This window comes from Pleuronectes platessa, chromosome 13, assembly GCF_947347685.1.
Source record: "Pleuronectes platessa chromosome 13, fPlePla1.1, whole genome shotgun sequence".
NCBI lineage: Eukaryota > Metazoa > Chordata > Actinopteri > Pleuronectiformes > Pleuronectidae > Pleuronectes > Pleuronectes platessa.
The window spans coordinates 2,760,947-2,781,448 of record NC_070638.1 but is presented as its reverse complement, the minus strand read 5'-3'; the positions used below and the strand labels follow the sequence as shown (position 1 = coordinate 2,781,448).

The following is a 20,502-nucleotide window of genomic DNA, read 5'->3' as shown; positions in this document are numbered from 1 at the left end:
TTTGCTTACATCTTCAAGTTATCTTGGTGTATTAATTTGACTAATTTCAGTTCCTATATTTCCAGTTCGATGCATTTCTTGCCGTGAGAACCTCAGAAGTCAAGCACAGCTCAACTTCTAATGCAGCAGCCAATCAAACTGTGTTTAGTCGAACAAGCGAAGGGAAGACACTAGCCAATCAAAATCCTGTTAATGAGAAGGCAGAGGCAGCTTGTGAACCTGGTGCGTGTTCATCTAATTATGGATATAATTTTTCCATGTACTTCTTTAAGCACTGTATTAATAGCTAGCATGGCACGTCATGTCCACTGTCAAACACAAAGGAAAACACAGGACACTGCGACAAGTGAGCTGGCTGATGTGATTTCCTATCCTAGAAAAACTCATCTCTCTGCACCGTCCTGTGCTTCAACTGGAAACGATGAGTGAGGCTCTGACAGCAAACGAGTCAAACTACCCTCCCTGGACTGAAAGAGAGAGAGACTCCGATCTGCCTCCATGCAACAGAACAGAGCAATAAAACAAACGCATGCAGTGTCGTGGGAGTTCTCATTATGCACAGGTTAAATCGGGTTGAGGGGATTGTGCAGGAGACTATTTCTGACTCAAATTTGAAAGAGGTGTTGTATCTTTGCCCCGATTGGCTCTCGCCGGCACATTCTTTCCTCCTCACTCAGCCCGTTACCTTGAACTGTGGTTGACCCTGTGAACAGCCTGTCGATGGAGGAGTTGGGCTCATTGTCAAGCTGAATTAAACTGGCGGCTTCGCTGTGTGTTGAGCTGAGTCTCTGCTCCTGAAGGCAAACAGAGCTCTGCGGGTGTTTTCCATTTCGTTCTAGACGATGAGATATGACCCGGGGTTGACTTTTGATTTCATACACATGCGTCAAACATCAAATAACAGTTGTTTGCTTCATTTGTTAATTTACTGATTATTCTCCCATTTGAAAAATATCAGAAAATTAGAAATTTTCCAAATCTATATTGGTTTTTCATTATATGAATTTAGAAAAGCTATAAAACACGTTGTTGTAAAAGCTGGAACCATCAAAATTTTATACAATTTTGCTTTGTAAATAAAACAGATTTTCAACATTATATTTTGTCATAACCACCGGATTAGAAGATCTGTACTACTGTGAAATACAAGAGATTTAGCTGCTGCTGTGAAGGAACTTGAATGTAACCAGCGTTGGGAGGAACTGTTGATGCCATGTTCAAAATGACCTCATTATATTGTGTTATACTATCATGATCCTTTGACACCATCACCAGCTGGTGAAAGACGTCATGTGCAGTGAGCAGCTTTATGTGCTTGTTGCCTCTATAAAAAAAAGTCAATTGGCCTGAAATACAACTTGGTCCATGAGTAAGAATGTCCCATATACAAGTCCGGTCAGTAACCCAGTTACCCCAATCAGGCCAGGGCTGCACTGACCTCCAAAATACTGTGTGCTTCTCATTTTCCACTGAGAAAGTTTGATCCAGTTAACTTAATGGGCAAAGTCAATTACAGCCAAATGAAGTTTAAGTTGCTTTTATCTGCTTTTAAAGGTATTTCAGCTGTTGTCTGGTAAACTGGTCTCAACTGGTGCTGATTGCAAATTATTTTTCATTTGTTAGATTCGATTGCCTTTAGAAGAACATGTCCTTTTCAGATTGTACCCAATCAACAAACCCTTTTTGTCTAAGTCGATTTATATTTGTCCACTTTATGAAGAAGATTTAATCCAATATGCCATCAGGGCGGGTGCTCTTGAAACGTAATTCTCTCCCTCTTATGTAATATATTCTCCATACTTGGAACAAACCCTTGATTTCTGTGTTATTCCATGATCTGTGGTGTGAGTGAAAAGGCCACTCGTAACATGTGTCAGTCGTGACTCACTGTTTTCCAGCGCCTACTCATTTATGAGGTCCACTGTCTATGGCTCGAGTTCATGACGGCTAGTGTTTCTAGTTACAAGCTGTTTCTGGGCATTGAACACACTCAACCTCCACATTTCCTCCATTCCATGTTTGTCCATTTCCTCTGATAATATACATTTAAGGAAAGAACTTTAGTATTAACAACAAACAAGTCCTCATATTCTGTATATGCAGAACCTACTGTCCCTTAACTCAGCCTCTGCAAGTAGCCCGGCAGGCGTTTGACTTCTCCCCTACACGTTTGACCTCATATCCATTATTAATGCAGAGGGGGGAAAGAATGTGTCTTTTCATGAGTCCAGAAGTGGAAAGAAACCGTTGTGAGCGATGACCTAAAGCTGAGAGGCTGATGCTGGTCGTGGTGTTTGTGTTTGTGTTGCTACGGGTTGTCCTGACGCACATGTTCTTGATATCAGTCCAGGAGGAATTTACAGATTATCATCTGTAGATTCACAAACAAGCTAAAGGGACCATGCAGGAGGTCGGGCGCTTCATTCATAGGTAATGAGACATGCCTTTGGAAACAAAAATAAAGGTTAGTGACATCTGGGAGAGTTATACTTCACAGAAAGGACCTGGAATATATTCCAAAATAAAACGTCACTGAAGCTTTTCCCTGCTGATGGTTGTCCTACACTTGCTTCTGTACTTTTTACTGTTTTATTCATTTCAACATTGGTTTTAGGATTTATTTTTTATTATACTATTTTTTTGAAGGACTTGGATTTTATTTGTTTTTATACGGATCTGAAATATTTACAGAATTATTATTGTTATAACGACGACCAGATTACTCACCCATAAAATGAAGCATTACACTAACATGTTGTTATTTGATCCCAGTTGACGTTGTTATTTTGATGAGGTTATGGTTGAAGATGTTTCCTGACACGTTGTTCCAGCCGGTGGCCTCACACACACGCGGCCCTGTGGTATTTTTGGAAGAATATAGTCTACTTAGATAATTACTGCACCCAGCTGAGTCTCCCTTCATATCCGTCGGTGACACTGGGCCGAGCTCAGCACCGTGTGTGTGTGTCCTCGTTTCTCTTGGTTAATGAGCATACAGCCTCATTTATGTCCATGAATGAACATCAGACACATGCCGACTGATGGCCTGAGAGGAACTCTGTCTGTGTGTGAAGGAATAATACTCCGTCCTGTTCCTCCCCCACGGGATTTGGTCTTAACTCATTCAGAGGACCCAGCTGGGTCAAGCTGCTCAACAGAGAAGCTGTGTCTGTTGTAATGTGATCCGACCGAATGAGACACTGTAAAGATCTGAACTCCTCAGAGGGCATTTCTTTTTTCTGAATTGTGAATTAAGTTTATTTGTAAAAATAAAAGTAGATTTGATTAAATTTATCTTTGGAACTTATCAGTGTGTTGGTTAGAATTTAAATACCTTTTATATTGATGGATGGGGAACTGTAAAGCTTGAATGACAGAATTGTCACTTATGTGTACAGTTGTGAAAATTTGCAAAGTTGGTCATAACTGTTCGATTTGAGTGACATTTCAGCCCAATAATCTTGAAAGCCATCATGTGTAGGAACCTTAAGAAATAAACGACTTGACAGCTCCCCTAAAGAGGTCGCCCCCTGGTGGCTGGCTGCAGCATTGGTCATAAACCCTGCCTCCTCCATGTTAGCATATCGGACATACGCCAAACTTAACGGCACTGATGTTTGTTCAAGCGTTCATGTTCCTTATTAGTTTAGTTTTAATCACTTCAATGGATTGAAACATCTTGATTGACAGCTGGGACTAGCTTGTGATTGGTCAGGCCGGTGTATCAGCGGGACCTGGATTAGATGTAGATCAGGTGTCGTAAATCCTGAAGTAAATTGTTTACTCTAAGTTTCTCCTTTCGTAGCACAACTCTCTTTAAAAAAGTGCGGTGCAGCTCAGTATAAACAGATTTATCTACCTGCAGGAGGATTTAGAGTCTGACATTAACAGAGTCTCCATATCTGGGCTTCATATCTACATCCTGCTCAGCTGTGTTGGATCAACGCAGCTGGATTAAGATAACAGGCGTCGAGATGTAAACATCCATCACTGGTGGTTTAGATTGTTGTGATGTGGTCAGCGGGTTATTTCCACAACTACAGGGCAGCAGGAAAGCTCCTGTCCACTGGGCTCTGCTGTGGTGAAAGTGAAAAGTGTGTCTTCTGTTGTTTAACTTTGATTTTTAAAGATTTAAGCTAGCAACAGGGTTTATAGTAGAGTGTTTGTGAGGTAAACAACAACTTTTAATCCTCCAAGTCGGAGGGAAAAGTTACACAGCATCGTCATATTAGTCACATCCAATTTGCCTCGTGTCCTGAGCTGTGATCACACCTGTCCCCTTGCGACGCAATTACATCATCACCTCGAACACACATACACACTCACACACACACACGACAGCTATCCTTACCAGACCTCTCCAGCCCCCAGCCACACACTGTGCTGGAAGAATTAGCGTCACTAGCTGTGACCAGTCAGGTAGATGGGATTAGGGGATAAATCATTCGGTCAAGGCTGTGGCTGCCTCGCTGCTCAGATAGTGTGTTTCCCACATCACTGATTTTATATCTAAGGCTGATTTGACTCTGAGATAATTATACCGAGCAATTTTAGAATTTGTTAAAAAAAAAAAGCCGTGTGTCACGAGGAACAAAGCCTCAAACCCCAGAGAGTGAAAATATGTCATTGAACGACACCGACTAATTTTCTCCTCACAGACGTCTCTGGTTAGAAATGTCAGTCGGGTGACTGGAAGTCAACAGTCCTGTGAAATGAGACGTTCCAGCGTTCAGGAAGGTCGATGGTGGTTCCGCGCATCGCGTTCCGGCCCCAGGGGAATAACGCTTTCCCCCTGTGGTGAAGGCAGAGCAGCATCCAGACAGCTGCTGTTCCAGACTCACAAGCATATGGTCCTAGACTCTGCAATCTAAAAACCACACACACACAAACATCTGGGAAAGTTCATTTGCTCCCACATTTGGGTGCCGCCGATAATCCCCCTTTTTTTTTACTCTCTCTATTACTCGTGTGTGTTTATTTTTGCACACTTAGTCACGCAATCCAGTCATCTGTACACAATCCCCACAGAGAGTTATACACTGTAAGAAATGTGACATTCAGCCCCAAGTGAGCCTCATTCATTTGAATGATTTCTAATGCAAAGGGCTCTGGCAAAGCTTAAAACATGGTTTAAACCCTATAAATTAATAAATAATCTATTATAAGTTGAAGTGTAATATATGTTTCAGGAGCTTAGTTGATGCTTAGTCTCCTTATTTAAATATGGGTGTGTGTCCTGTGGCGTGTTGGGTCAGTGCAGCCTGAAAGCTTCCTGACTCCATGAGGTCACTCGGAGCACAGACTCTCCTCAGGCCTTTCATTGTGTTACCGCTGTGTGGCATTGTCCGCGCTTTTCTCCTGTTGAATGTAATTGCACAGAAGTTGCGTAATTGCTTTGGGTGGTGCCGCTATTTAAAGAGCTTTTGTGTTGACTTGCAGGCGGTTTGTCTGTAGCTGTTTTTCCTTTGCCCCTGTTAATTCATCTCAGTCAGATTTACTGAGATGACCTGAGACCGGACTGAAAGACCCACCACGCTGTAACGGATGTGTTTTATCAGCCTGAAGCTTTTCCGGGTCAGACTTCACTCATGTCTATGTTTTGTCGTGTTCGGTTCCTTGTTATTTCTCAGTAAATACAGCAAACACAGATTTCCAGATTTCTTTCCGCCTCCCCCTTGTGTACCCAGTCATCACTCAGAATACTTGAGGTCTAGATATGTTTGAAAAGGGAGAATGACAAAAGAAAAACTGATAAATGGAAGGAAGGAAGCAGCAGATTAATTTGAAACTACCAGCTTCCTGTCTGATCACCTTGTTTCCTCTCTCGTCTGCAGTGTGTTCTAGTCTCACAGCCTCCTCTCTGTCAAGCCTCATGGCTGGTTTCACTAGTCGCCCCACATCCTGTGCAGCCACAACTGATTTACTTTCAGATTGACACATTTATATATGATCAACGTACAATGTATATGAACATATAATCAATTATCTATTTGTCTGTAAAGTATCAAATACCTTGTTTTACCAGTTTACTAGATGCAAAGTAACAAATACAAGTGATTCTGTGTTGAGTTGTTTTCTGAGTCATCAAATTAAGATCAATTTCTGCCTCCGTCAGCGACACTGGGGTTGAGGCCAAACAGGAAAACATTGAGAAACATTTCCTAAGCATGTTATGCAATACAGCTTCCAGCCGTGTGCGTGTGCGTGTGTGTCAACAGCACTTTGTCCCAGTGAAACTAAATGACCTAGTAAACAAGGAAGTAGAGAAGTTGCTGATTTATCTGTGTGTGTTTGAGGGCATATGTGTGCACGTGTGACTTTGACCACGTGTGTGTGAGCACATCAGTCCGAGCTGTTCTTAAAAGGTTTTGCATCAAGCTGCTCCTGTGTGTTTATACCGTGTGTGAGTGTTTTGTGTTGCACGGCCCAGCTCTCTGTGGTATGCGGCAGAGCAGGTTCTTCTGTGTCGGAGAGGAAATAGGAGGAGAGAGGAGGTGAACGTGTGGAGCTCCTCCTCCTCCTCCTCCTCTGGCTTCATCGCTCCTCTTCAAACTTCACTAACTTTGTTGTCAGGCTGCCATCTAAAGGACTCTGCTGCCTGCTCCATCCCTCAGCCATGGAGGGTTTGACACAGTCCTCATGGAGCTCTGCCTCCACGTAGAGTCATGTCTTGCATTGATTGGTTTGGATGATTTATTAATGACATAGATTGGGTTCAAACGAGGAAGGTTAAATCTTATTGATTGTCTGTGACATAAGCACATTGGCTGTTGTTGTGTTTTCAATGCTGCTTGGACAAGTTGAATCCTATGACCCATCATAACCCCTGAAACATACTAAAATTTGAAACCACAACATAACTCTGATCTGTGAAGGAGCCAGCGAACGTAACCTGGAAGTTTGTGTTTTGAATCTCACACCAGCCTCGTCTAAATATAACTGGATGATGCCAATGCACCTGCAGACATTTCCGTCTAATATTAGCTCTGCTGTGTTCCCTGGGTCCTTTTCCTTTTCCCTTTTCCCTTTTCTCTCAGTCGAGGTTTCTTTTCAGTTTCTAATGTGGTTTATCTGCAGCTGAAGAGCACCGGGCCGGTTGATTATTATTCCAGTGCAGAGCTGCAGAGCTGCAGGCAGCACAGATAAAAGCATGCAGGTCTTGGACAGGAATTGGCAGCGTCATTCTCTGTCCCTTCATATTCTCTGTCCATAAACCCTCTGGACTGAAATATGAAAGAAATCATATGCTGAGCAGCAACCAGAAATCTCGATTGTCAGCTCAAAGCTTTCTTTTAATGATGTCACTATCCGTATTTCAAATGAACAGACTTTCTGAAACTCCAACACACTGTGACACTTGTCGACCTGGTCCACCCTTTCCTTGAAGCACAGTGAACTATCCAAGAGAGCAGCCTCCTCAGGAGAAGAGGTCAACCTCGGTCCCACTGTGGGTCACTGGTTTCTGGGCTCCGTATTGATCAGGCTGTTCACACCAGATGTCCAACACCAGCTGCTCAGGAACATGCCGCCGCTGTAATGGAGTTACAAGACGTCCTGTGAATTTTTAATGAGTCCGCTATGCAGTGCAGCTTTTACTTACTTAATTAGAGCCAGTATTTAACAGAATCTATATTCCTTCTGTCTGTGGAAGTGTTTTTATTCGTTTTTTAAGTTTGTTCCACATGACCCTGAAGCAGAATATAACTGTAAACATAAATAATAACATAACAGTTAATTTGCCATTTTAGGGTATTATATTATACATTTTTTTTTGCTGGAAATTTTATAAAATGCTTCTCAGCATGTATTTGAATCAACAGCATGACAGACATGAGGGGAAAATCTAGTTTTGAGGGATTACAGCTTTTCAACCGTCGATTGACTAGGACTTCCTCTTTGACACATCCATGCACTAAATCACATGTACAGGAAGAGCACGGTGCAGTGTCTCCGGGGCTGAGCGCTGCGTGCCTAGACCGAGCTCAACTCAAACTCACAATATATAACACGGGGACAATGGCAAGGATCCGTTTGAGGAGAAGTTTCTTCAGAGCAAGCTTGATAGATGAAGAGGACGATATGTTTATGAGCTGCTCACTGCAAGAGGTAATGTTTTATACGTTTGTTATTGTTGAGCACCAGTTAAGTTTTAAGCTGTGTCTTGTTCTGCGCATTAGCATGTCATAAAACTGTTTTTATTTTACAGAATAAACGATGAAGAACAGATTTATAACGGCATCTGCACAAAAAAAACCCTTATCAATCATCCCTCAAGTATACTACACATTTATATCATTGTGTATATGTAATGTGTGTCTGGTAATCCGGTCATGCTGTGGCTGTGTATTGAACAACACGCGTCTGATTATTCAGTTTTCCTCTGCACCTCCAGCTGTTTGCTGAGCTCCTGTATATTTCATCCCTATTGATCCCTGTGCAATAAAAACATCACAGAGCCGATGTTTAGAGCCCTGTGGGTGCTGGCATTATTCATGACTCTGTCTGCGCTGTGGCTCCGCGGACAGGCAGCGTCTGTGTAACGCCGGCATTAAATAATCATGAGAGGTCGTCCATTGACTGAATCACACGCTGGTCAAGGTTCAGAGGAGAGTCACTCCATCCCTCGGCTTTTCAGTTGTTTTCGATGGGACAGATATTTCACAATTCTCTCTCCTGGTGTGGTAAAGATGAGTCGGCACAGACCCTCCTCTCAGTGTTCAGGATGCACCTTGACAGACACTTTTACTTCCTTATTTTTAACTGACACGGGTCCCTGCCGCTCTGCGTTACGCAACAGCAGCACTGACTTCCCCCCCCTGCGCTGATCCTTTAGGTTCCCTGCTCCTCCATGGTCAACACTGGTTATGTCGACAGCTTCATCGACATAAGGTTTAGTTGACATTTCAGTCGTTTCCTCTATGTTCCACTGCCGCTAACCCACCTGGCACTCACTCTGCACTCACTCTGTCGTTTACTGCAGTTTCACCTCAGTGGAGACACCGATTGAACGGTGTGGGGGGGTTTGATTGAAGCCCTGCGGTGCTTAAAGTTATTTTGGATGAAGGTGTCCATCGACTTGCACCTGCAGCTGTAGATTTACACTCTGAAATCTGTAACATTTCTTACGTCACGCTGTCCTGGAAGTTTTCCCTGATTTCATGTATATATGTATATTATAACAGACTTAAATCCACTCTCAGAGGACTCACAGTTCCACCTCTCTCCCTCCCTCCCTCTCTCTTTTTATACGTCTTTCTCCCTCCATCAGACGGTGTCTTCAGGCCAAGGCCGCTCCGAGTCGCCTGTCTACACCAACCTCCAGGAGCTGAAGATCACTCAGACCAGCCTGCCCCCTCTGCCCACGGGCTCCCCCATCCACTCTCTGGGCAACTGGGAGACCCACAAGGACCAGAATGGCCGACACTTCTACTACCACCGCGGCACCAAGGAGACGACCTGGAAACCTCCACGAGCCAGGGACGCCAGCAGCGGGAACTCCGGAGGAGACAACCACAGCGCAGGAGAGAGCTCCGAGGTACATTCACTGCAGAGAGGGTTCACCCAAACACACACGTAGACACATTGCTTTATACCTGCTTTTATGAAGAGCTTCCAGTGACAGTGCCATTTGGCAAAATCTCACTGAGAAAGTTATTCAAATTTTTATCCTGATTTAAGTTGCCTCACGAAAAAACAAACCTCCAGCTGTAATCCAGCTCACACTGTTTGTAAACACTAACAGTGGAGGAAGTAAGAGCGTGAGTTATTCCACACATGTGGTCAATTGCTGCATAAACCAGATGAAACCCAAAGTTGAGTGACACAGACACACACTCACACACACACTTACCGACTCACAAAAACACTTGGTCATCGGACACATCTATAAAGAGACTGTAAAAACCTCAAGATTTGTTCTGGTGGACGTACGTGACCTTTTGCATAGAAGTGGTATCACAAGCGGTCACATGAGACTCTGTCAGGATATATGTTCATGTCAAGTGTCAAGGGAAGAACTTATGATCAAACCTGTTGGGACTGATATTAATATCATGTCTCAAAAGGGCCAGAAGGATTCGTCCCTGATCATAAAACTTATAAAACCCAACTTTCAACTTAATTCAGAATCTTGATATTATATTTTATTACCTTTTAATTAGCAGAAGATACAGTTGAATCTTCGTCATCTCTGAGTTTATTAGAGATACCACTGTTTCAGGCATGATATCAAATTCAACATATGAATACCATATAAACAACCAGTCTGAAACGGAGATAACCATCAACACCTGAACAATTAACACATCAGGAATCAATAAAAAGGAAAAAGTTAGATTCTGAGGTGTGGCTGAGACAACACTGTAAAAGTGAAAGTTTTACAATGCACAAAAACCAGTCAGACTCGGCTGAAATGACCTGACTTTGCAAAACCATAGTCACCCTGAGCTTAAACTGGTTTTCACAAGTATAGAATTACAAGAACTCCCACCCTCATGTGTTCACATATCCTCGGTGACAATGACTCAGATATTAAATAGATGACAAACGCACAATCAGAGCCAGGATTCGGTTTGTGTTGTGTCTTTCTCATGATTAAGAGCTGCACATGTAGACATCAGCTAAATTGTTTTCCGCTGGCGGTGACAGATTGTGATGGGAAATTTGATTTGTCAGACTAAATATATTTCAGAGAAAAAGATTTAAAGTTTTCTGTCTGACATCCAGATTTATTTCCAGAAAATGTGTTGTGGGGGAAAAAAACACATAAAGACTTTTGTCATTTGAAAATTGCACGAGTCAATATCAACAGTGAGAACGAGTTATGATTCTGTGGATGACACAATCACAGACACTGAGACTTCCCAGCCTGAATCATGTGGGATTCATCTTTGATTCATTAAATGGATGCACCACACTGCCACCTACAGGTGAAAGGCAGTCACTCTCTCACTGCAGCCTCCACACTGAAGCATGAGCGTTGGTGATTTCTACTCCTTGATGGGTTTTTCTGGTTTTCTGTCATTTTCTGTGTGCTTGGCAAATTTGTTTTTCCTCCTCTGTAACTTCATGGTGAAAGACGCCCTCTCTCTTTTTTCTCTCTCCCTCTCTCTCTCTCTCTCTTTTTACATCAATGTCAGACGACTCCTCTGTCGCTCTCGCCGTCTTTCCTTCCGTTCCTCTCGCTCTCCATCGGTCGACTTCAGCCTCTGTCGTCGGAGGACACCTGCTTCAGTTCCTACTCTAGCCAATCAGACAGTCAGTACGGCTCGCCGCCGCGTGGTTGGTCGGAGGAGATGGACGAGTACGGCCACCGGCTGTACGTGAGCGACCATACAAACGAGAAGGTACCGGCTGCACGGGGCTGATCCTCTGTACTGTGGTGGTGTCTGGCAATGCATGGGGGTGATGGATCTAGTGTTTGCTTATAACAGTGTTGTAACAGCATGACAGATGAAAAGATGAAAATATTCCTCATTATCTGGAAATTATTTTAAGCACAATATGGGTCCAAATTCAAAACAGCTCCACAAACTGCTTGTAACACCTCATGCTCGCCAGGAGGTTTGTTATCCATTGAGATGTCAGAATGAGTCTGGGCTTTCTCTTGTCTGTCCGTGTGTCACCAGTGGTTGAAACACGTTGATGAGCAGGGTCGACCTTATTACTACAGTGCAGACGGCTCCAGGTCAGAGTGGCAGCTGCCAAAGGTAAAACTCTATTACAAAGGGAATCAACACTAAAGAAAATAAACATTTCTGTTAGTGGCCGGTTTCCACTTTGTGATAGTGATTCATCAGATGAATTTCCCCCGTTATCACATCGTAGAGATTTCACACACAATAAGGCACAAACTGATGATACATATATCTTTTAAATACAATTTCCTTAGCGGAAGTTAAAGGTCTTGTTCACTGACGCCGTGCGATTCTAATTACCTCCCTCCAGTACAACCTCTCTCCTCCTCAGCCGTCAGGAGATGCTCCTAAAAGCCGCAGCCTGGACCGGAGGAACATGGAGCCCATCGTCCTGACCAAGTGGAGACACAGCGCCTACGTCCAGGAGCCCAACGACAAGGTGGGACACACGGATCTGCAGAGTACACACCTGCCAGTGGCGCCTCACGATTCTTATAGTGTATGAACCTAAAACATTAACTTTTTTACAGTTCAGCTGTTTTCTGTTGTGTTCATTGCGATGGTGTTTTAAAGGTCAACAGTTTTCAGTTGTAGACTTGTTGCGTTGCAGCGGCTGTTAAAAACCAGACGTTTCCGGGCAGTGTCCGCCCGTCTTCACCTTCACCCGTACAAACCCAAAGTCAGTAGTCTGCCCCACCGACCAATCAGTGCCCTGTGCCTTCATCCCAGCAGCCAATCAGCTTGCATGAAGATAATCAGGATAATCAGAAAAACAGAAAAAGAAATAATTACTCTGCCAATTTTCCCTTTTTTAATTTTTTTTTTTCTTGCATGATTTTCCGAGTTGATCGAGCCTGTTCATTTAAATAACTCTGCTTAGAAATTGGACCTTCAATCACAAACCTGGTTAATTAAATCTTGTTGAGCGATAACAGCAGCCTTAAAGCAAGTGATGAAATATTGTGAAATAAAAACACAGAGTTTCTGCAGGGTCTTAAAAAGTCTAAAATTAACCAATCTCACTTTTGGGCTTGGATTTGAATACATTTAGATGATTTAGAAAATGTTAATGTTCCTTTAATGCTACTTTTAACTTGCGTTTAACTTTAAAATTAGTTTTTTAGAGAAATGTTTTGTTTGCATAGTTTAAAAAGTTATTTCTCAACGATTTAAGCATCATGTAAGAAAACTACAAACAAATTCCTTCATATCTGTCGTACTTAAAACATATCTTCAGTCATTATGTTCATAGTAAAGTCTTGAAAGATCAAAATTACAAATTACAAGTGAACAATAAAAACGGTGGATGGAGAAAACAGCCGACAGACTGACAAAGCCACATGTGAAGCAGATGTGAGATTATAATAAAGAGCATATTATTAAGGTACATATTAAATCCTGAAAAGTAACTGACTGAAACCTGCAGAAACCCTGAAATATAATAGTTTGTAGTTGCCTGAGATTTCTGTCAAACCCTGTTGCTGTATCCACATCTAATTAATAACCCGTGTGCGCCTCCTGGACATCTCACAGGTACTTGACACACTTGGCAGCTTCGTAATCTCACCGTTAATTGCAATCACACTGTTTGAGCTGTCTCTCTGTGTCTTCTTAACCTCCCGTCATTTTCTCATTAACACTGCGTTATTAGCCCATGTGACAGTTTTTGTGTTTTCCTCCCTGTCTCCTCACCAGGACGCTCCTCTGGGCCCCGCGCCCCCCTCTCCTGATTCTGACTCCTGCCCTTCGTCTCCCAAGTCCCCCAGCTCTGTTAGTACTCACCCCTAACCTCGCTACCTCGCTTCCTCGCTCGCCCACCAGGCTCTGTCCTGCGGGGGGGGTTTCATGTCGTCCCTGATTGGAGGCAGCAGCACATTATTTGGCGGCTTGCTGCAGGGTTTCCACACTGGTCTGGATGATGTGGAAATGATTAGAGCAAAGTCGAGTGTGACGGCAGAAACACAGAGAGGAAATCTGAACTCGAGTCTCTTTAGAAACACAGATTTTTGGTTAGATTGTGTTTTGCTTGTGTTTGTTGAAATCACACAGGAGCTTCATGATTTCAAGAGGCATTGAAATAAGTGTTCAGGTTCCTGATTGGCTTTATCATCCGTGTGTCCCTAGAATCTGCTTCTTAATCCTCAAAGGCATTAGATCGCTGGCTGAATGCAGCTTGACGCAGACATGTTTCTTCTCTTCTTCTCTCTTGTCCCTGTTCACTCCCTCGTGTTCAGTCACTTGCTTTTCCTGTGGGCGCAGTCAGCTGGGATCGCTCTCTGGTGCTGGGGTGGTTTTGCGGTGGTGGTGTTTTTCCACTGGTGTGACACCTGCTTATCTAATGTTTGCTCTTCTCTGCAGCCGTCTGAAAAGTGTGGCGTCCTGAATGTGACCAAGATCACTGAGTTTGGCAAGAAAGTACGGTGAGTAGCTCCGCCTCCTTGAATAAACTCCAATCTTATTCAAATGAACACTCTATTTGCTTGAAGCTCATTTTGATTTTGACATAATTACTTCCTGCACTCAAAAACGTTTGTGATCTTTCTCTGCAGGAAGAGCTGGACGTCCTCCTGGACGGTGCTGCAAGGACACACGCTGCTGTTCGCCAAAGAGAAAGGAGGTGGAAGCAGTTGGGTGAGCGACAGAAACACTTTCTCTATTCAAGAAAACAAAATGTCTCTCATCACGTCAGTTGTTGAAAAGTGCTCTGGATTATTCAGGGTCATTGAAATCAGAAACGGAAATGTTGAGTGAGATGACATGATGGCTCCTCACAAGTGAAGGCTTTAAATTACATCATCAGAGCAAGATCCTGTGTCTGGGATATTTAGGCTTCATCTCTGGACAGTGGTCTTTACATTCTCTGTGTTAGACGTATACAGTTACAATGAATTCAAGTTAAGAACAGACCTGGAACAACATAGTGCGCCACGATAACATCACCATCAATCAAAGATACAGAGTTATCCAGCTGGCCCCAGCAAAAGGATGGAAGCTGAAAGAGCTTTAACGGGAGGAGGTGCAGCTTCAGTGTAGTTTCTCTCCGGGATGCAAACTCATGAGAACAGTGTTGATCTGCTCTGACTCTTCTCTCTCTTTCTCTCTCTTTCTCTCTCCCTCTCTCTCTCCCTCTCTTCATATCTCTCGCTCTCCAGTTTGGAGGCAGTCAAACCAAACCTGAGTTCACTGTCGACCTGAGGGGCGGCTCGGTGGAATGGGCGTCCAAGGACAAATCCAGCAAGAAGCACGTAGTAGAGGTGGGAGTGAGCTCACAGCCTGTTTATGTCCTCTTGGATCTTTTCCTTGTTTTGAATCAGATTGTTAGATTTCTTTCTTGAAAGTGAAAGTGCTGAAAGACAAACAATCTTTCAAGTGCAGTTTCAAGAATCTGTACGAGCCTTTATTTCTGCATTGGTTCTGTTTCTCTTTCCGAAGCTGCTTTCAACAACACAACCCAATCTCACAAACTCACACACATGGAGAACACATGAAGGATTGAATTTAATCTAGGTTTCGCTGAATCTCTGTTGTGTCTCTCCCGGTTGCAGCTGAAGACTCGGCACGGCACGGATCTGCTGATCCAGTGGGACACTGACACCATCATCAATGACTGGTACCGAGTGCTGCAGGAGACCATCATCACCCATGTGAGTACTGACGCCCTCACTCCTGAAACCTCCATCAGTTCCTTTTGGTTCAGGAAACGAAAGGTCGGCAACTCAAGCGTCTGTTGTGCAGCTCGAAACACAACAATCCGGTCAAAGTGGTAGTTGCAGGGCTGGAGAATGTAGAGAGAGGAGCAGCCTGTTGAGAGGAGGAGTGGAACAGGCTTCATCACATTTTTACTAAGTGCTGCTGGCATGTTTGCTTTCCTAATGAAAGTACACATTTTAAAACAGATGTCGGTGAGCTGCGTCTTCAACTGAATATCAGCTGCTCATTTATCTGCAGGTTTACGCAAAAACTAGTGAATCAATTTATTTACATTTTCTGCAGTGCTTCATGTTCAGAGGAAGAATTCTATACATTTTGGAGCAGATTCCAGATAAACCAGCAGATCCAGGATATTATTTTTCACATTCTTTAACACGGCAACACAAACAGGGCGTCGGCCTTTATAGATGTCTCCGAGCGCCTTTCTAGTTTCTGAATGTTAGTCAGTAAAACAAATCATTTGTGAAAAAGCTACAACCTATTATTTAGGTTCAAACTATTCAAACTATTTTTTTAAATAACAGCAAATAGAAATGAATAAATGTTATTTCTGTCTCCGTTCGGTCGAGTCCTCCTCCGGCGCCCGGGAGTCCAAACGGGCGTCCGAAGGTGCAGCAGGTGCAGATCTTAACAGCCAACGTTTATTATCCCTGTGTGTGTGTGTGTGTGTGTGTGTGTGTGTGTGTGTGTGTGTGTGTGTGTGTGTGTGTGTGTGTGTGTGTGTGTGTGTGTGTGTGTGTGTGTGTGTGTGTGTGTGTGTGTGTGTGTGTGTGTGTGTGTGTGTGTGTGTGTGTGTGTGTGTGTGTGTGTGTGTGTGTGTCTCTCTCTCTTAGGCCTGGGAGTCTGATGAGGCCATTGAAGAGGACTTGCCCGAATCTCCTGGTTTTGAGACGGGAGACAAAGAACAGAGAGACTCGAAGAAAGGCAGAGGTCTGTTTGAATGTGAACTGAGGTTTAACTGAAACATAAGCACATGCGTAGAAAAACAAAGCATGACATATACGTTTTAGTGAAGTTGGTAGTAAGTCATAAAGAGTGAAAGACTGAAGTGTTTAATGAACAGGGTACAAGAGAAATGAACTGCTGTGTGTATCGAAGAGTGAAAATCAAAGTACAACAACAACCCAGTGAATTACCTGAGTTTGATTAAGTGTCTCAACTTCCTCATACGACTTAACCTGCCTCATAAAACAGCTGCTTATCAGTTCCATTCCTCCAAAACATCGAGCAGCCGTCATGAACACCAGGGCGCTCACACGACTGCTGGAAACCAATTTGCTTTCTCCTTTCCACTACACAGCCATGAAGAACTCCTCCAGCGTGGACACCAACGACAACAAGAAGACCAGACACAAGCTGAAGAAGTTCCTCACGCGGCGTCCCACCCTGCAGTCCGTCAGAGACAAGGGATACATCGAAGGTGACACACACACACACACACACACACACAAACACAAACACAAACAAAATCTCCCTCACACATGCTGAATTATGTGTGAGGGCAAAGGCTTTACTAATTATCATATCGTATTTCGGTTTCATACATTTATTGGATTATTGATGTTGTTGTCCAGTGAATTTCATGAATTTTTTATTTGGTGATTTTGAACTTTGAGATAAAAACTTTACTGAATTGATTGAGAGAATTCTGCTTCTTTGGCATTTAAAAAATAAAAGTCAACCGCCTCACATATGGCTCAACACCGGAGTGCAGCTCTGACTGAGTCCGAAACTCACCGACCGAGGACTCTGAACTGTTTTATGACTTTGTGTTTGTTGTTGTGCGTCTTCAGATCAGGTGTTCGGCTGCAGTTTGTCCAGTTTGTGTCACAGGGAGAACGGCACGGTGCCGAGCTTCGTGACGACGTGCATCGACCACGTGGAGACCAGTGGTGTGTGGGCAACTTTATCACTTTACCTGTATTCAGAGGAAAGAGTTCCTTCTAACGTTTAATCTTTAGTTTTCTGGCACTCGAGGTCGTGGAAGATTAACCATCGCCTGACAACATGATGTACACTCGTCTTGTTTTAGTGGAATCATCACAGCAAATAATAAAAACGTTGGAGTAATTCTCATATGTGGCTGAACTGGTGTTTTCCTCCCATCATGCCCTGCAGGTCTGTGTGTGGACGGGATCTACAGAGTCAGTGGAAACCTGGCTGTCATACAGAAACTACGCTTTGCTGTCAATCACGGTGGGTCCCTAATTATAATTATGAGATTAATGTTGAGGAGTTAGTTTCTCTGTAGTTTTCTCCTGTCATGGTGTGAACTGGTCTGACTGGAGAGTGTGTTTGTGTCCAGATGAGAAGGTGAACCTGGCCGACGGGAAGTGGGAGGATATCCATGTGACCACTGGAGCTTTGAAGATGTACTTCAGAGAGCTGCCGGAGCCGCTCTTCACCTACTCGCTCTTCCATGACTTTGTCAGCTCCATCAGTACGTCCTGTGCCTCTGACTTTATTTATTTATTTATTTATGGGTTCGCTGTGTGTGAACTCTCTTTTTTAAGAAATGGGTCGTTAGAAGAATCATTTACTGCTGTAAAACCACAAACCAGCATCGAACTGAAATTCACCTCAACAAGCATTTTGTTCTCCAGGATCTTCCTTTGAATTATATGTTGTTTTGATTTTATTAATTTAAACTGGGAGATATTAAATGGAAAATTTGCTTATTTTCAATATCACTGGTTTAAGTTTGATTTCTCTCCATAGAGCTGCCACTAAATCTTTCTTTTTAAAAAGCAAAGTGTGGCTGAAGAATGATCTCTCCACTCACATTTCTAAACGCACTAGAAGTTCTGGTCCAGTCTTTTCAATAGGGGAGTCATGGAAGTGCCTTTTGAGCCCAGTGCATTGTGGGTGTTGAAGTTATTCTACCTTTTTTGTTAAATGAAAAACCTCAGTTATTTGTCTCAGTTCTCTCTGGTCATGTTGCAGCAAGTTCTAAAGCCTTTATCCTTGTGGTTCATTTCATTGAGGGGTAAAAGATTGTTAGTGCACTCGGATCCTTCACTCAGACATTTGATATATATTTTGTTTTTGTGCTGCAGAGATTTCAGACTACAAGCAGAGAGTTCACTCCATCAAAGATCTGGTCCGACAGCTGCCAAAGCCGAACCAGGACACCATGCAGGTCCTCTTCAAGCACCTCAGGACGTAAGAGACAGACCATAATATTCATCTACTCTGAGGCTGTCACCACTGTTACTTCCTTCTTTTCCAGCTTATCAGCCTAAAGGTTATTTAATATTCCATCTTCCCTCCAGGGTGATCGACCACGGTGAGGAGAACCGAATGACGACCCAGAGCGTGGCCATCGTGTTCGGCCCCACGCTGCTGCGCCCCGAGACCGAGACCTGGAACATGGCGGTCCACATGGTCTACCAGAACCAGATCGTGGAGCTGATACTGCTGGAGTATGAGAACATTTTTGGACGGTAGACGGAAGAAGCCAGAGGACAAATCCTATGTGGACATTTGTGTCTCCCCCAAACGCAGAGCTCTTCCTCACCCGGCCCGGGGGGGAGGGGGGGGGGGTCAGCTGTTTAATCTTCATCTCAAACCAACCTGCGCTCACTGGCTTCTCCCAACTTCCACAAAGACTAACTCTGGACCAAAGCCAACGTCTCCTGAACCAAAATTCAAGATGTAACTAACTAGCGACCAAAAAAAAAAAGGTTTTGCACTTTTTTTTTTCCAAGTAGCTCGTTTTCTCCTGTAGCTGCAGAGGTCACGACCTCTTGTCCCGACACTGGATTCTGAAACGCTCCTCCACTACTGCACCGGCCGACTGAGCATCAACATGACGCTGTTTGTAAAACTCGTGTATTGACCCATCGCTCCCGAGGGAAACGACAGAACAAACCAACCTGCTGTTCATCCTCTGCTTCACTTTCAACGTTTTAACACTAAGAGGTGAAAGAAGTCGGAGCTCGACCGAGGAGAAGAAGGGATATGAGGGCTTTTTTTTTACTTTTTACTTTAATGAACACTTTTGCTTCTTTCTGTATTGATCTCGTTCTTTTTTTTTTATTTTAAAATGCTCCGTTCTCCTCCCTCCTCCTCGTTCTCCCCCTGTTCCTGGACCGGGGTCCTCAGAACACACAGGAGGTTCTCGCCGCTCTCTGTATTATATCTGCACGCCGCCTTCAACATTCGGCTTCTAGAACAAATCATCAACTTGAAAACAAAACAGCGGAACTCAGCTGTTGCTTTCCTCGACCATGGATACATTTGTACAGTGTATATGTGTGTGCATGTGGGGGGGGGGGGGATGTATGAATGGATTCACTGATGATATATTGTATAAAATAGTAAATATAAGTACATTTGCCGGGAGTGTTAAGAATAAGAGAAGAGGGAGAAATCACTAATGGACGTGTAGAGAGACGTGATGAAGGGGAAGTGGAGGTTTACCTGTGAATCAGGTCGATGGAAGATTGTGAATGTAACTTTGCAAAGAAACATGATGTTGGCTTTATCAAACTGGAATAAAGACCTGGAACAAGAGAGGTGTCGTGATTCTACTTGTTCATACATTCGAACTTAACTCCTTGTGGACGAATTTCGCGAAGTCGCCTCAAACCCCATTCCGGTCTTAATGCCGCCGAGGTGACGATTATGCCTGATGGTGCAAATACTACACATACCACGGAAGGTATTGGAAGCACTCTGCCGCCATCTAGTGGTCGGAGTGGGAAATACATACTAGCCCCTTAGGACTGCAGCAAAGTTATTTTGAGGTATTAAGCTGTATTTGAAATACTGTGATGATGGAACAGAAACATGTGTTGTTATTCAATTTCAAGCAAAAACAGCATCAATCTACAAAGCAGAGACTGGAAAATGTGTTAAATTAAGGTTATGCCCCATTATGCCTAATGTCGCTAATTTGCCTCATACCTTAATTTCATATCTATTGTATATGATATATTGAAATTAACAATCTCCAATTAATTAATCATCTGTATGACAGCCAAAAACACAAATAATATTTTTTATATAATTGGAAATTAATTCAGGCATTAAGGGGTTAACTCAATGCAGATCAGACCGATGCCCCCTTGTGGCCTGGAGTTGATTTATCAGAAGAATAATATGTTGGTGTGAAATTATAACTATTCAACCAAACTCTGGACTTGATCTTCTC

General features: G+C 43.3%; 1 protein-coding gene across 16 annotated transcripts in view; it reads left to right on the top strand.

The window, feature by feature from the left end:
• Nucleotides 1–19,862, top strand: part of LOC128455113 (rho GTPase-activating protein 12) — a 39,210-nt gene extending 19,348 nt beyond the window's left edge. For 2 of the 16 annotated variants that reach the window (XM_053438756.1, XM_053438757.1), the window contains exons 3-19: nucleotides 9,269–9,535; nucleotides 11,139–11,345; nucleotides 11,628–11,708; nucleotides 11,947–12,075; nucleotides 12,247–12,315; nucleotides 13,332–13,406; nucleotides 13,995–14,056; nucleotides 14,186–14,267; nucleotides 14,789–14,890; nucleotides 15,182–15,280; nucleotides 16,181–16,277; nucleotides 16,648–16,767; nucleotides 17,141–17,239; nucleotides 17,466–17,543; nucleotides 17,653–17,787; nucleotides 18,404–18,509; nucleotides 18,620–19,862. In XM_053438756.1, coding sequence (XP_053294731.1) covers nucleotides 9,269–9,535; nucleotides 11,139–11,345; nucleotides 11,628–11,708; nucleotides 11,947–12,075; nucleotides 12,247–12,315; nucleotides 13,332–13,406; nucleotides 13,995–14,056; nucleotides 14,186–14,267; nucleotides 14,789–14,890; nucleotides 15,182–15,280; nucleotides 16,181–16,277; nucleotides 16,648–16,767; nucleotides 17,141–17,239; nucleotides 17,466–17,543; nucleotides 17,653–17,787; nucleotides 18,404–18,509; nucleotides 18,620–18,794 — 1,983 coding nt within the window. In that variant the 3' untranslated portion in view covers nucleotides 18,795–19,862. Of the gene's footprint in view, nucleotides 1–9,268; nucleotides 9,536–11,138; nucleotides 11,346–11,627; nucleotides 11,709–11,946; nucleotides 12,136–12,246; nucleotides 12,316–13,331; nucleotides 13,407–13,994; nucleotides 14,057–14,185; nucleotides 14,268–14,788; nucleotides 14,891–15,181; nucleotides 15,281–16,180; nucleotides 16,278–16,647; nucleotides 16,768–17,140; nucleotides 17,240–17,465; nucleotides 17,544–17,652; nucleotides 17,788–18,403; nucleotides 18,510–18,619 lie in introns of all 16 variants that reach the window. The other 14 variants (XM_053438759.1, XM_053438761.1, XM_053438767.1 and 11 more) reach the window with 14 other exon arrangements.
• The last annotated feature ends 640 nt before the right edge of the window (nucleotides 19,863–20,502 follow it).